Source organism: Erythranthe guttata, chromosome 6 (assembly GCF_056151865.1).
Source record: "Erythranthe guttata isolate IM_541 chromosome 6, IM_541, whole genome shotgun sequence".
NCBI classification, from domain to species: Eukaryota; Viridiplantae; Streptophyta; class Magnoliopsida; order Lamiales; family Phrymaceae; genus Erythranthe; species Erythranthe guttata.
Window position 1 is genome coordinate 4,720,547 of NC_142538.1, and position 14,641 is coordinate 4,735,187.

The window sequence follows — 14,641 nt, forward strand, 5'->3', positions numbered from 1 at the left end:
AAAAAAACCAACTTGGCATTTATAAAGAAGTCCATAATATGTGAATAGTTGCAAGTTATAAATTGACCACAAATAGAGCACCGAACAATATGAAGAACAGTCCTAGCTAGCTAGCTATATCGAATATCTCCACGTGTTGTATTCATAGCAAGAAACTCCACTAGCAAGTTGGCAAATTAATTAAAAAGAACATAAATATCTTTTAATTATTAATTAAAAAATGGATTAATTTTATTACGAAAATGGGTTGTCAAATACTCCCAAGTTGTAATTGTTTGTCTCACAACAGAAGGGCTTTTGGATTTGAGCAGAATTGTCTTAGGGTGCATTTGGATGGAAGGATTTGGGGGAGGGATTTCAAATCCATAATAACAAATCCCTCGAACTTGTTTGGATTGAGAGATTTGGAGATGGATTTCAAATCCCCACCCCTCCTTTTTAGTTGATTTTGGAGCAATAGTGATGGATTTCAAATGACTCCAAAATCGGAGTCATTTCAAATCCATTCCCCAAATCAAATCCCTCCCCAAATCCCTCCATCCAAATGGACCCTTAGATCAGTTTATAATTTTTAATGCATGTGATATAATTTACCAACTCCATTAACTAATTAATATATACTGTAAACAAACACTGTTCTAATTAGTTGTTATCACGTGCTGATTAATTACTTTTACTAATCGGTAAATCTTGTTGGCCAGATTCTGGCCAACCAGAAAAAAATGAATTTACCAATATATTCTTCAATTGTAATTTGACTTTTCATATTGAATTTATTTAATGGGGTAATTTTCTATAGACCCTCCATTATTAGATTATATTGGTTAAAATCCAAGTCATAAGTCCAATATTGCTATAACCCCCTACTATTTTTTATGGCTGATTTGCCCTTTAGCAAAAATAGGAAAATTATATTCTTAAATATATATATTCCTATTAATCCTCCATAAAAACCGGTTTTAGCATAAATCGTGCTGCAAAACGTCAATTGCAAATCCTCCCCAAATTGTATTTTTCCATCGTTAATCTCTCGAAAAACAAAACTTCTCCCTGCCCCCTTTTCTTCAATGCAATCTATGTAACCCTATCGTTGTTCTCAAGAACGATGGAATCTCTATAACTTCTGCAAATCGCCAACAAAGAAAACACATCCTAGAGGATAGTGCAAAATCGAAACGTACAGGTAATTTGATTTGTGATTTTGTAAATGTCTTTAATGGCGATTCATTGACGGAATGCAATGGGTTATTTTTATAATTTTAATTAATTTAATTAAAAATTTTGGTCAAAGGGCCTATAGCTATACTAATCTAACACATTGGACTCATAGCCATATAAGTTTGAAATAAGGGGGTATAGCTAATTATCCCATTAGAATTATTGATTATATTATTATAGGACATTTATTGATAAAAACAAGTTAATATAAAAATTATTAACTATTTTAGTATAGGACAATTATTAACAAGAACATATTTATAAACAAAAAATATAGATGACATTTATTTTAACAATAATAGATTATAAATCATTCCAATTAATTTTCCTACTTTAAAAAAACTATAGATTATGAGTGTAATCAAAATATTATGTTGTGATTATCTTTTAATACTTCGTTTAATAGTATTTTAAAGGGATATATTATTGACAAGAACATATTAATTGAATTGACTATTTAGAATTAAATAATAATTAATATCTTTTAATTCAATTTTATCATAAAATAATAAAATATAATTCGTTAAAATCGTAAAAATAAATTTGTTAATCGTAAGATTTAAGTCGATTAAGATCAAGTTTTTTTCAATTCGTAAGCTTTATTCAAATATTTGAATTGATTATGTTCAACTATTGACAATGACGTATTAATCAAATTAACTATTTACAATTTAAGTAATATCATTTTAATTGAATTTTATTATAAAAAATAATAAAATTTAATTTATAAAAATCATAAGAATCAAATTGTAGATTGTAAAATTTTATTAATTTTTTTACATTTATATTTTATTCAAATATTTAAAATCCAATCTTAAGATTTAAATCGATTAAGCTCTAGTCCTTTAAATTTCTTTTTCTTTATTTTTTTTTATTATATTACATATTTTTCAATAATTTAATTAACATTATTTAATAATAATGAATATGCTAATTAATAATCTATTTAACATTATTTATTATAATTATTTTACACTTGTCTCTTATGGTATATAGGGCTTGCTAGTTATTGTATGAATATTTGCTATGTCACAGTGGTTAGGGTTGCTATTTATTTTTAAGGGGAAATTTGCTAGACACCCCTAATTTTGGACTTATATAGGTGGAAATCCAAGTGATTAGATGAATATAGATGTAGGTCCCTTGCCTATTAAAATTAATATGAATTAAATAAAATTAATTGTATATGGACACAAATATCCTTAACTAATATTTATATAAAAATATTATTTTAGAAAATAAAGAAATAGACCCACAAATCACTCTCATTTTTTTCTCTCTCCTCTCTCCATATCTTTCTCTCTCTCACACGCATTTATCTCTCTCCCCTCTCTCCTCTCTCCTATCTACATATCTTTCTCTCTCTCACCCTCTCACGCCTTCCCCTCTCTCTCTCTCTCTCTCTCTCTCTCTCTTACTTACATATTTATCTCTCTCTATAATTTTATGTTTGCATTTATTATTAATTTGCTTCCAAACAACAAGCATCAAACATCAAACAACAAAAGGAATTTGAAAACACATATTTAAATTGTTGTAATATGATATTTACTTGTTATATTTTTTGGTATAATTTCATCATAAATATTTATTTGCATATTTTTATTTAATAAAATCTTTAAATATTCAATTATCTTATTCACAATTTTTTTTTATTTTTTTCCAAGTTGTATGTTGTAACAGGAAAATGCAAATTACATACAACAACAAAATGCAAAATACAAAAGAAATGGTAAACAAACTGCAAATTTTAGAATGGTGTTTTTTTTTTCTTTGTTAATTATGTATTACTGTTATATCATTTTGTAAATAGCGAACTGCACGATGAATAATTGCAAACATTAAAATGTCAAACATAAATTTGCGATTTGTATTAGTATGAGAAAAAATAATACTGCATAATGCAATAGCAAAACAATCATTTTCTTTTGCAATTTTAAACTTGGAATTTGCAAGGTGATGTAAAAGATGAAACCCTTTTATCAACAAACGTAAACTGAAACTGCAAACTGTAATACACCGGATTACAAAATGAGGTTTGAACAATATTGTGGAATCGGTTGTTCTTTCTGTAACAGTTGGTTGTTCTTGGGTCTCGACTACAGTCTGAGTTGATTTTTCTTTTCCTTTTCGATGATTTAGTGACTTGTTTCCTTTTATTTGGCTTGGCTGTTGGAAAAGAAAAAGGGAAAAATCAGAGCTATGGAATTATCCAAACAATGTTATTGCAAAATATCAAACAACTAACAACTTTTGCAAGTTTATACAAGACTTGCAAAATGCATACTACAAATAAAAACATCATATGTAAGTAAACGATACATGAATTAGTCGAATAAAAATGGTACTTGAAAATAGCAAACATCATTTGCAAACAACTAACAACACTATTCAAAATTAACCAAAAAAATCAAAATTCAGATTACATAAGTACCAAAATCAGCCACAAAAATAGCAAAATACAGAATCAAAGTGACAAACTTTAAAGAGCAAAATGCAAACCGAGTTTAAAAAAACGCATAAAAACTCAGACTAACATCAAACAAACCTTAATAATTGTAACTTAAAATGCAGCTACATTTTGTTTAAGAATAAACATAACCAAAGTTATAACATTACCGAACCCCTCAATTGTTTGATTTTGGGGATTCGAAGTCATCATCCTCATGGAAAAAAAAAGGTTCTCAAATAAAATAAAAACAGCAAAATAAAATAAAAACAGCAAAATTGAAAATAAAATAAACAACATGCAAATGCAGAACAAAAAAATTCAAAATGCACACACTAATCATACAAATAGTTTATAGAATCATTGCTTACCAAGATTTAATCGTTTTTTGTCCATTGTATAAATCCCAAACAGAAACACCAGCCGATGTCTTCAAACAACAAACAATTGGAAAATCACGAACATAAAGGGGGGCAAACTGCTTCAGCAAATCAAACAACAAACGACTTTGTAATGTTTGTTTTAGAATAAACATAATTAGGTTCTTCAAATGTATTTTTAGAATAAACATAACCAAAGTCGTAACATAAACAAACACCTCAATTTACCTGATTTCGGGGATTGGAAATCATCATCATCCTTTGCTGTTAAGGGGGAAAAAAAACGGGTTCTCAAATTATTATTGAAATATTTGAAATAAATAGCAAACAAACAAAATACAAAAGCAAAAAAGGAACAAAATACAAATTTCGAGATGAAAGAAAAAAAATCAAAAGCGAAAACCCAACATGCAAATAAAATTTTACACAAAGGATCATTGATTACCAAGACTTAATCGTGTTTTGGCCATCGTATGAACTCCAAACAACAAACCCTAAACACCAGCCGTTGATTCCGAGCAACAAACAATTTGTAAACTGCAAACAGAACGAAGTCAAATTGGGCAACAACAAATCGAACGAAGGCAAACGGAATAAAGGCAAAATGCTCAGACCTGGTAATTTGTAAACATCAAACGAAACATAATGCAAATAGTGAACAACAAATTTGTAAACCGCAAACGAAACAAATGCAAATATTGAACAGCAAATCGAATAAAGACAAAATGCAAACGACCAAGTAAAACTACAAACAATCAAACACCCAAAACCTATGGAAGGATTCAAAATTCGTGGTGAGATTTTCGCTTTGAAAAAACAGGGAGGAAATCGATTTCCATATTTTTGCAATTGTAATTTTCGGAACAACAAACCCTGTAAACAGCAAACGAAAACAAATTGAAACAAATTTGTAAACAACAAACGAAACAACTGCAAATATTGAACAACAAATCGAACAAAGACAAAATGCAAAAGACCAAGTAAAACTGCAAACAATCAAACACCCAAAACCTATGGAAGGATTCAAAATTCGTGGTGAGATTTTCGCTTTGAAGCAACATTGATAAAATCGATTTCAATATTTTTGCAATTGGAATTTTCGAAACAACAAACCCTGTAAACAGCAATCGGAAACAAATCGAAACAAATTTGTAAACAACAAACGAAACAAATGCAAATATTGAACAGCAAATCGAAAACGAAGACAAAATGCAACCGACCTGGTAAAACTGCAAACGACCAATTGCCCAAAACCTATGGAAGGATTCAAAATTCGTGGTGAGATTTTCGATTTGAAGAAATAGGGGAGAAATCGAATTCCAGATGTTTGCAATTATAAATTTCGGATTTGCAGTATAATAGGGAGAGAAATGGGGGATTTGATTTTGAAGATATATTTTACCGTATATTACTAGGGATATTGATAGGGGTACTTTTGACAAATTATAAATACAAAAATTTGCTGGAAATTAGAGTTTATTAGATGGATTTTAACACATATAATCTCTTATAGGAGGACCTATAGCAAATTGCCCCAATTTTTAAACAACCCGCGTTCGACCCTTAGCCATGTCATTTTTCGAATTGAAAATAAAAAATTTGCCATGGACCCTGCTCGAAACCGTCATGACCCGCTCCGGACCGGACCGGATCTGCCTCCCCGCGTGGGTTGTGGTTTCGGGGGCCACAAAACTCGGGCCAACTATTAACTTTGGAAGTAACACCCCATTAAGGGTATAAATGGTATAAAGTTTAAAAAATAAATAAAAAAATAATAAAAAATTAGATTCTGGCCGGCCAAAATTTGGCCATTTAGCAATGTCCTTTACTAATTTTACTTATATATATAATTAAGTGTAGAGATAAAAAAGATAAACATGATATGGTCTATTAGATGTTAGATCGGATGTATTTTACCGTGTAATATATTTATATCAATAACTACCCTTTAAGCATGTATACATACATACATATGTGTATATGTGTTCATAAAAAAACCAAGATCACCGTATATATTTCATCGAATATAGCATCTGCAAAGTAAAAAAATTCTTCTTGTTTAAACTTATTCTAAGAATCTCACTTATTGCAGCATTTGATTTATAACCATTTTTGGTGCTATGATGACATCACCGAATTAGTATATATAGCTTTCTAGAGATCTTGGATATATTCCATTAGGTGATGTAACAAACGGATTCGTTTCGAAGCATAATGTAAATTATTGCGTAATTGATTGTTTATCCATATTATATTATAAGGTAAATAACACTTAACCCCATGTGGTTATAAACTTTTGCAGAAGACTCCCTCGTGCTCGTAACATTAGCACATATCCTTGTAATTTATGGGGTAGCTCGCCAAAGTTAACCGTTTGTGCAAATGTCAAAGTATTTTTTTTTTTTTTTTTTTTTTGCAGATGACTCTTGTGCTTTCATTTTTTGTAGATGACCCCCTTAAAATTTGACACACGCAGTTAAGATTGACAGATTAACTAACATAAGCTATCCCACTAACCACAAGGGGGTTATTTTCTGATATTACGAGCACAAGGGGTTTATCTGCAAAATCTTGTAACGGTTAAAGTGCTATTTACACTATATTATAATCTAGGGTAAATTACAACCACCCCTGAGGTATGGTCAATTTACGAAAATCCCTCTCTTGTATGGATAATTACATCTACCCATCAACTATGATTTTTTCTTACACCTCCACCCTTATGGTGTCAAACTCAACATAATCATCTAGATTTCGTAGTATGGCTCTAGCTTGTACTCATTTTGCGTAAAAATATAGTTTATGATGCACCACAATCTGATATATACAAGCAAAAAACCACATCTTATGATCATCTTGCTTCAAAATGTAGAGTTCGAATGGGATAGAACGGGTACAAAAGTGATAATATTTCATATAATCTCGAAGATTCCACTAAATTTGAAACCGCAAGGGTGGACATGTAAGAAGATTTATAGTTGAGTGGGGTGGTTGTAATTACCCAAACAAGAGGGGGATTTTCGTATTTTGACCCTACTACCTCAAGGGGGTGGTTGTAATTTACCCTATAATCAATTATATTATAGTAGTATTTGGGCCAGGTCATAATTTATTTGGGCCGTTAACTTCGTCTAATAATAACCCATGTCCAAACAACCCCATAAAGAGTCCAATAAACTAACAAATGAAAATGCCGTTACCCGCCGTCAAATACTGCCGTCAAATCAAAAGGGTACATCCGTAAAAACCTGAAATATGTGCCTCTTCAAGTTTTCCCCTTTTAAAATTCCCAAATCTTCAAAACACCTCCGAAACAGCCAAAATTATCCAAAAATCTCTGCAAAAAAGTAAACCATAAATCAATCCCCAAAAATTAATTAATCGAAAAAAAAAATGAGAAGCGGTTCGGGAGAGACGAAATTAGTGCAGGAGCTGATTCTGTACGCGGCGAGCGCCGCCCTGAGTTGTTTGGTAATGTTCGTGGGTCTGAAGCAACTCGACCCTAACCGCGACGCCGCCAAAAAAGCCCTAGAGCACAAGAAGGAAATCGCCAAACGCTTAGGCCGACCTCTCGTTCAAACCAATTCTTATGAGGTTTTCCTTTTCTCCCTTTTCTTTTTTTTTTTTTAATTACCGCTTTTTATTTCCGATTTACTGTAATTTCATAATTTGGTTCGAATTGAATAAGGGAAATTTTGGATAATGTTTAAACAAGTTAGTTTGATTGATGGCTATTTCAATTTGTTTTACTTGGAAGTAAATGAGTAGAATATTGAACCGGGAACATTGTGGAGTAATGTCGAATGTTTTCGTTTTGTTGACTTTCGTTAACAGTTCCGCATTGATGCCGACATTTGAAATAGATAGGTGGTAATTTAAGGTATAGAAATCACACCGAGTAATGTAATATCGCCTCAAATTCAGTTGTTTGTAGTTCATGTAGAATTGAACCTTTTTTACCCAAGAGCTAAAATTTACCGTGTGTTTGGATCTTGTTAGCGACGAATGAAGTACGAGAAATCTTATTCTAACTGTAAAAAATGGTGAAAGTTTGTGATTTTTCTAAGTGCTGGATATTTTTAGGTGCGTATGTTGTGCTTATTTTTCTTTTGGTTTCATTTTTTTTTTGTTAGGATATTGTGGCTTGTGATGTAGTCAATCCCGACCACATAGATGTGAGATTCGATACCATTGGAGGATTGGATGGTATTAAGGAAGCACTGTACGAGTTGGTTATTCTTCCGCTGCAACGACCCGAGCTATTCTCTCGCGGGAAGCTTCTTGGTCCGCAGAAGGGTGTTTTGTTGTATGGACCGCCGGGCACTGGGAAGACAATGCTTGCCAAAGCAATTGCAAAAGAGTCGGGTGCTGTTTTCATTAATGTTAGAGTGGCAAATTTAATGAGCAAGTGGTTTGGCGATGCTCAAAAACTAGGTACACGTACTTGATAAGTCAGCTATTCCATGCACTTTATTGAACTTCGTTAACCGATAAGAGTGGTGGTCTTGAATCATACAAGTGTCGAAACCCTTGGAATTATGTATACAGTTGGCGCAAGTCTGCTATCCATGCAATTACTTGAACTTCGTTAACCGATGAGATCATGAGAGTGCTAGTATGCTATTCTCTGCTGCTATATGAATTGACTAATTTATGTTGTTTCAGATTCAAAAATTTAGGTTTTAATTCCATGTCAATAGAAATTGCTGCTCCTTTTGTCAGATTATGTCAAATCTTTCCTGTTATTAAGATTGTTTTAGGACACTTGTAGATTTGAGTTTTCATCTTTTCCCCATTCTTTCATATTTAGCTAATGACGCCATATTTAGTTAATGACGTCACCTGTACTTCTAGAAGACTTAATCTAATTTTAATATGGAAAGTGGTGGAAACATTGTGATGCCTCTTCCTTTGTTTAATCGCTGGGCCATTTTACTTTTTTATGTTATAATCTGTAACGTACGCTTCACGTCTATCCCCAGCCAGTACTTTGTGCCTGTAAGATTTGAACCAGTACTTTTCAATATCCCATTTTTTTTTTAATAATATTTCTTCCGTTTTACATTAATATGCAGTGTCTGCTGTGTTCACCTTGGCCCAGAAACTCCAGCCAGCTATAATCTTTATCGATGAAGTGGATAGCTTCTTGGGCCAGCGGAAATCTACAGACCACGAGGCACTAACAAACATGAAAACTGAGTTTATGTCTTTGTGGGATGGTTTCACCACAGATCGTAAGCTTGCTTTTTCTATTGATATCTCTGTAGGAATTCTTTAATTTGTTTTTAATGTTTAAAAATGTGTTTCATTATTATATCTAAAAGACCTTTTTGTGGCATGAATTTTATCAATCAGATGATGCTCGAGTGATGGTACTAGCTGCTACTAATCGTCCATCAGAGCTCGATGAAGCAATTCTTCGGCGACTTCCTCAGGCATTTGAAATTGGGATGCCTAACCGTAAGGACAGGGTTGCAATATTGAAGGTGGTATTAAAAGATGAGAAAGTCGAAGATGGCATCGATTATGATCGCGTTGCTGCTCTATGTGATGGTTATACTGGTTCGGATATTCTCGAGCTCTGCAAAAAAGCAGCATACCTTCCAATTCGGGACTTGCTTGATGATGAGAAGCTTGGAAAGCCTTCTCCGGTAATTATTATTTTACTTTTTTTTCGCATCATTATTGCAGTTTAATTGCCTTCAATGGTAATATTTGATATTCATATCTGCGCTACAACGTACAAACCATGTTGTCGAAACTCGTTTAAGCATACAGGATCTAAGTTGTAAGATGCATTAGTCCTCCCATTCGATGAATCAATATCTTACATATTAACATAGTAACCCCTAGGATGCTATTCGATATATATATATATATATATATATATATATATATATATATATATATATATATATATATATATATATATATATATATATATATTTTCTTTTAAGTGGAGCATTTTCTGCATAATATAGCTGGCAAATATTTCGCTTATAAAGATTAATTCTTAACCATAATTTGCAAAATTGTGCATCAACTTATAACTTCTTATATCATTTATCCACAGAAAATGTTCAAGATGTACGAACTAGAGATAATATTAACGTTTATCCGTTATCGTTAAATAATTTTTTTTTTTTAAATATCAGGAGCCGAGACCATTGTCACAGGCGGATTTGGAGAGAGTAATAGCCACAACAAAAAAGACGAACGTAGCTGCAAATGAATACAGCAGATTGAGTTCAAGTTGGCAAAGGCAAGGGGAAGATTCTGACGGTTCTCACGTCACAATTACACTTGCCGAGTTATTATCTAAGCTCGTGAACCTTCAGCCTGAACCACGTGACCCTTAATTTCCATATATATATATATATTATCATATAATTTTGCGTTAGGCTATTTATATATATAGCTATCTACACGTGGTGAAGCATAACAGATTTATTTTTATTTATAATATTTTTGGCTAGAAGAAGTCTTTGTTAGAGTATGAATGGTATTGTTGACTTGCTGTGACCAGCATCTTTTTTGTACAATTTATTTTGTTCCCAGTTTGATATTTTGATTGTTTACATTAATTACATAATATTAATTGAGCTGGTTTCTGGTTTATCCCTTTTCTTCCTTCCCCGTCAGTATTACATGTATTGCATGGAAGACATTCGTATTCTTTAGGACCGGCAATTGAGTTGAGCCTACCCAAAATTCGATGGTTTGGGCCAATTTTATTGAAGTCTATTGTGGCTGCGTTTGAGGCACGCTGTCGAGCACGATAAATCTAACAGCTGAACCCGAATAAAACCGGATTGAATAAGTAACTTAAAGAGTAAAAAGCAGTTTGCCCCCTAAACAAATGGCCGTTTTGCACTTTGCCCCCCAAACAAAAAAAATTTGCACGTTATTACCTAAACTTCGGTTTTTGTTGCACGGTGCCTCAAAATTGGAATATTCCGGCCATTTTGACCGGAATCTTACGCACGTGCTTTTCACGTGAGTTTTAAAGGGGCAAAATAGTCTATTCACTTACATTCTTCATAAATAAAAAAAAAAAAAAAAAAAAAAAAGAATGAAAAAGAAGAAGAAGAACTTCGTCCTCAATAATGGCGATCAGCCGGAGTACATCCACCCATACTCTGCTACCCATCGCAGTTCAAAAGCCCCGCCTTCATTTACCAATCCTTCATCTCCGATCTCACAATTTCAAATTCGAATAACCCTAATCCAAACGCAAACCACGTCGTATCGTCGTTCAGTGACCTAGGTGTGACTCTAGACTTCCCCTCCGGCAATCTCAAATTCTTCCTCGTCAGAGGCAACCCCTTCTTAACCTGCAGCGTGATTAATTCCGTTTCCCTCTCGATCTCAACTGTTCACGCCGTTATTGAATTAACCCCAAACAGCTCGTGCACAAAGTACACAATCAAGCTTAATAACAACCAGACATGGCTTCTCTACGCCTCCTCGCCGGTAAATTTCACCCACGACACAAAAAATATTACCTCCAGTGTGTTCTCCGGAGTGATCAGAATTGCAGCGTTGCCTAATTCCGACCCCAAATTCGATTCCGTACTCGACCGATTCAGCTCGTGCTACCCTGTGGGAGGCGACGCCGTTTTCACGAAGCCCTTCTCTTTGGAGTACAAATGGGAGGAGAAAGGTTGGGGTGATTTGCTAATGCTGGCACACCCCCTCCATCTTCCAACAGTCTTCTCCTTCTTCTTTTTCTTTTACTTTTATTTTATTTTTTTTTTTTTTTTTTTTTTAATTTACTAAGAATGTAAGTGAATAGACTCTTTTGCCCCTTTAAAACTCACGTGAAAAGCACGTGTGTAAGATTCCGGTCAAAATGGTCGGAAAATTCCAATTTTGAGGCACCGTGCAAAAAAAAACCGAAGTTTAGGTAAGAACGTGCAAATTTTTTTTGTTTGGGGGGCAAAGTGCAAAATTGACATTTGTTTAGGGGGTAAACTGCTTTTTACTCTAACTTAAATTGCTTTTAAAAATAAGTAATTTAAATATTTATTATTAATTTTATTACTTGACGTACTTAGTAACATTTATTTTATACAACTAATATTAAATGACAAAAACACTTCGGTGATATATGAAAATTTGAACTTGCATTCATCCATAGTTGTTTTCAAGCTTATATTAAACGTAATTTAATGAATGTAAAAGCTTTTTGATGTGATCCCAATCACATCAAGCAATAAACGATTTTAAAGATTTTAAAGGTTTTCGATTCAGATTTTTAAATTGGTCCAGATCAGATATGAGAGGCTTCAACCACAAAGATATCAATCTTGGATTGTTCTAATTGGTGCAATCACATATTTTAAGCCTTTGGAAGGTCCAAGATTTACACAATAAAGCATGCACACGTTTTTAAGAGTTTGGAGGGCTCTTGATTAGTGCATATCAGCATTGGAGGATCAAGACCATGATTTTAAGCTTTCTTAATTTAGATTCAATAAATGTTAATTAGATTGGCTGATTTGTGGCTGATTTGATTAGGTAGATAATAATTCCTTGTTCTTAGTTTCTTTCCGTAGATTAGATAGCATTGAAACCTATATAAAGGGATCGTCTTGTATGAATAAAAACACACAACAATGTATTGAAATCATTTTGAATAAGAGTGTGTCTCTTCGGTTCTTCAAGAACCATTGTTTTTAAATGAACTTATCGGAGTTGTTCTCCGTGGCGTTCGCCCCTAACTTATCAATCAATCTTCCGCAATTGATTGTGACGTCTTCGCATACCAAGGTTCTTGCCTCTTTATAGGCAATGGGTCGAGGTTCCACCCCATTGAATCCTTCTTTGGACGGTCCAGGATTTGAAATCCGAAGTATTGATACCGGGTCTCGTCACGGTGTTGGCGTGGTTCGTATCATTGGAGGATCAAGAGCCCTCCAAACTCTTAAAAACGTGTGCATGTTTTATTGTGTAAATCTTGGACCTTCCAAAGCCTTAAAATATGTGATTGCACCAATTAGAACAATCCAAGATTGATATCTTTGTGGTTGAAGCCTCTCATATCTGATCTGGACCAATTTAAAAATCTGAATCGAAAACCTTTAAAATCGTTTATTACTTGATGTGATTGGGATCACATCACTTTTTAATAACATTTATTTACGTTTTTATTTATTAGAATTATTTAAATATTTCTATGGTTAGAAAACAATTAGAAGATTTTTTTTAATGTAAATTTACAAATATTTGTATTACATGGATTACATGCATGAATTTTTTAGAAAAATATTGGAACTTCACCTCAGTCGTTTGAAATCGGGATGCCTGATTTGAAGGCGAGGGTTGCAATATTGAAGGTGATATTAAAGGGTGAGAAAGTTGACCACGGCATTGACCACGATTATATATGTGGTTTGTGTGACGGTTAGTCGGTTACTCTGGTTCGGATATTCTCGAGCTCCGGAAAAAAGCTGCATATTTACCGATTCGGGACTTACTCGATGATGAGAAAGCTGGAAAACCATCTGATAAGGTCAGTAACTCTCTCTCCTGCAAATTAAAAAAAAAAAAGGCATCATATTTATTATTAATTAATTTTTTTATTTTTTGTTTAAGGGGCTAAGACCATTGTGTCACAGTTAGATTTGGAGAAGACGATTGCTGAAACCACTAACTACTCAATACAGCAAGAAAATCAAATGACACTTTTGAAACGTACACTCTCTTTATCCTTACTTTTCATTTACTGTCTTGTAACCAGGGGCGATTTCGGTCAAAAAAAATATTCCGGTTTTGGAACAAATTTTTACATTCCAACTTTCGTCGTACTAAGTATCACTTTGACCATATTTATCTTCAATATTATGATGGTGTTTGCAAAAAGTTTTTAAAAAAGTGATTATGGGCTCACAATCACTTTTGAAGTGTTTGTATTCCAAGTTTTTGCTCATACTTCTCTTAAAATAAGCTGTTTTATGCTAAAATATAAAAAGCACCAACTTACAAACTTTTCTTAAAGTAAGTTGTTGGAAATTATTTTTTCATGAAATTTGCAAAGACCCATTTTCAAATAAGTACTTGTTATTACCTTAACTCATAATCACCAACTTCTAGTTTCCTATTTTTTTCTTATTTGCATACACCACCTTACAAATCCCACCAATTAGTCAATTATCCATGCAACAAGTGTTTTGTTATTTTATTTTGTTACAAAAGATCCCGCAACCAAAAATGTACACCCATAAACCTCCTCTTGTAGAACTTCGTAAGTTTTGTACGACTAGTTTGATCTAAAAAGTGTTAATATGGGAATTCAAAACTCGTATTGTTACACATTTATCCTTCGTAAAATAACCTCTTAAATCGTGTGTGTGTGTGTGTGTGTCTATACATATATATATATATACATATATATATATATATATATATATATATATATATATATATATATATATATATATATATATATATATATATATATATATATATATATATATACTCTAATAATGCCGTTGCATGATTCTGAAGACATGCTTTCAATTATGCACATTACACCAATATTATTTATATTTTTTAATATAGTAACACTTAAAATAATTGTTATTTGCAAAAA

At 32.7% G+C, this 14,641-nt stretch overlaps 2 protein-coding genes across 2 annotated transcripts; both read left to right on the forward strand.

The window, feature by feature from the left end:
* Positions 1-7,319: 7,319 nt before the first annotated feature.
* On the forward strand, positions 7,320-10,665 carry LOC105977928 (uncharacterized). The gene is made up of 5 exons (XM_013003327.2): positions 7,320-7,641; positions 8,181-8,481; positions 9,123-9,281; positions 9,403-9,698; positions 10,203-10,665. Exons 1-5 carry the CDS (start codon positions 7,441-7,443, stop codon positions 10,404-10,406), a joined length of 1,161 nt encoding a protein of 386 aa, XP_012858781.2. The 5' UTR covers positions 7,320-7,440; the 3' UTR covers positions 10,407-10,665.
* Positions 10,543-13,671, forward strand: LOC148769936 (glucan endo-1,3-beta-D-glucosidase-like). The gene is made up of 6 exons (XM_088818854.1): positions 10,543-10,549; positions 11,165-11,757; positions 12,838-12,936; positions 13,311-13,398; positions 13,458-13,561; positions 13,645-13,671. The coding sequence occupies exons 1-6, from the start codon at positions 10,543-10,545 to the stop codon at positions 13,669-13,671; spliced, it is 918 nt and encodes a 305-aa protein (XP_088674980.1).
* Positions 13,672-14,641: the final 970 nt, after the last annotated feature.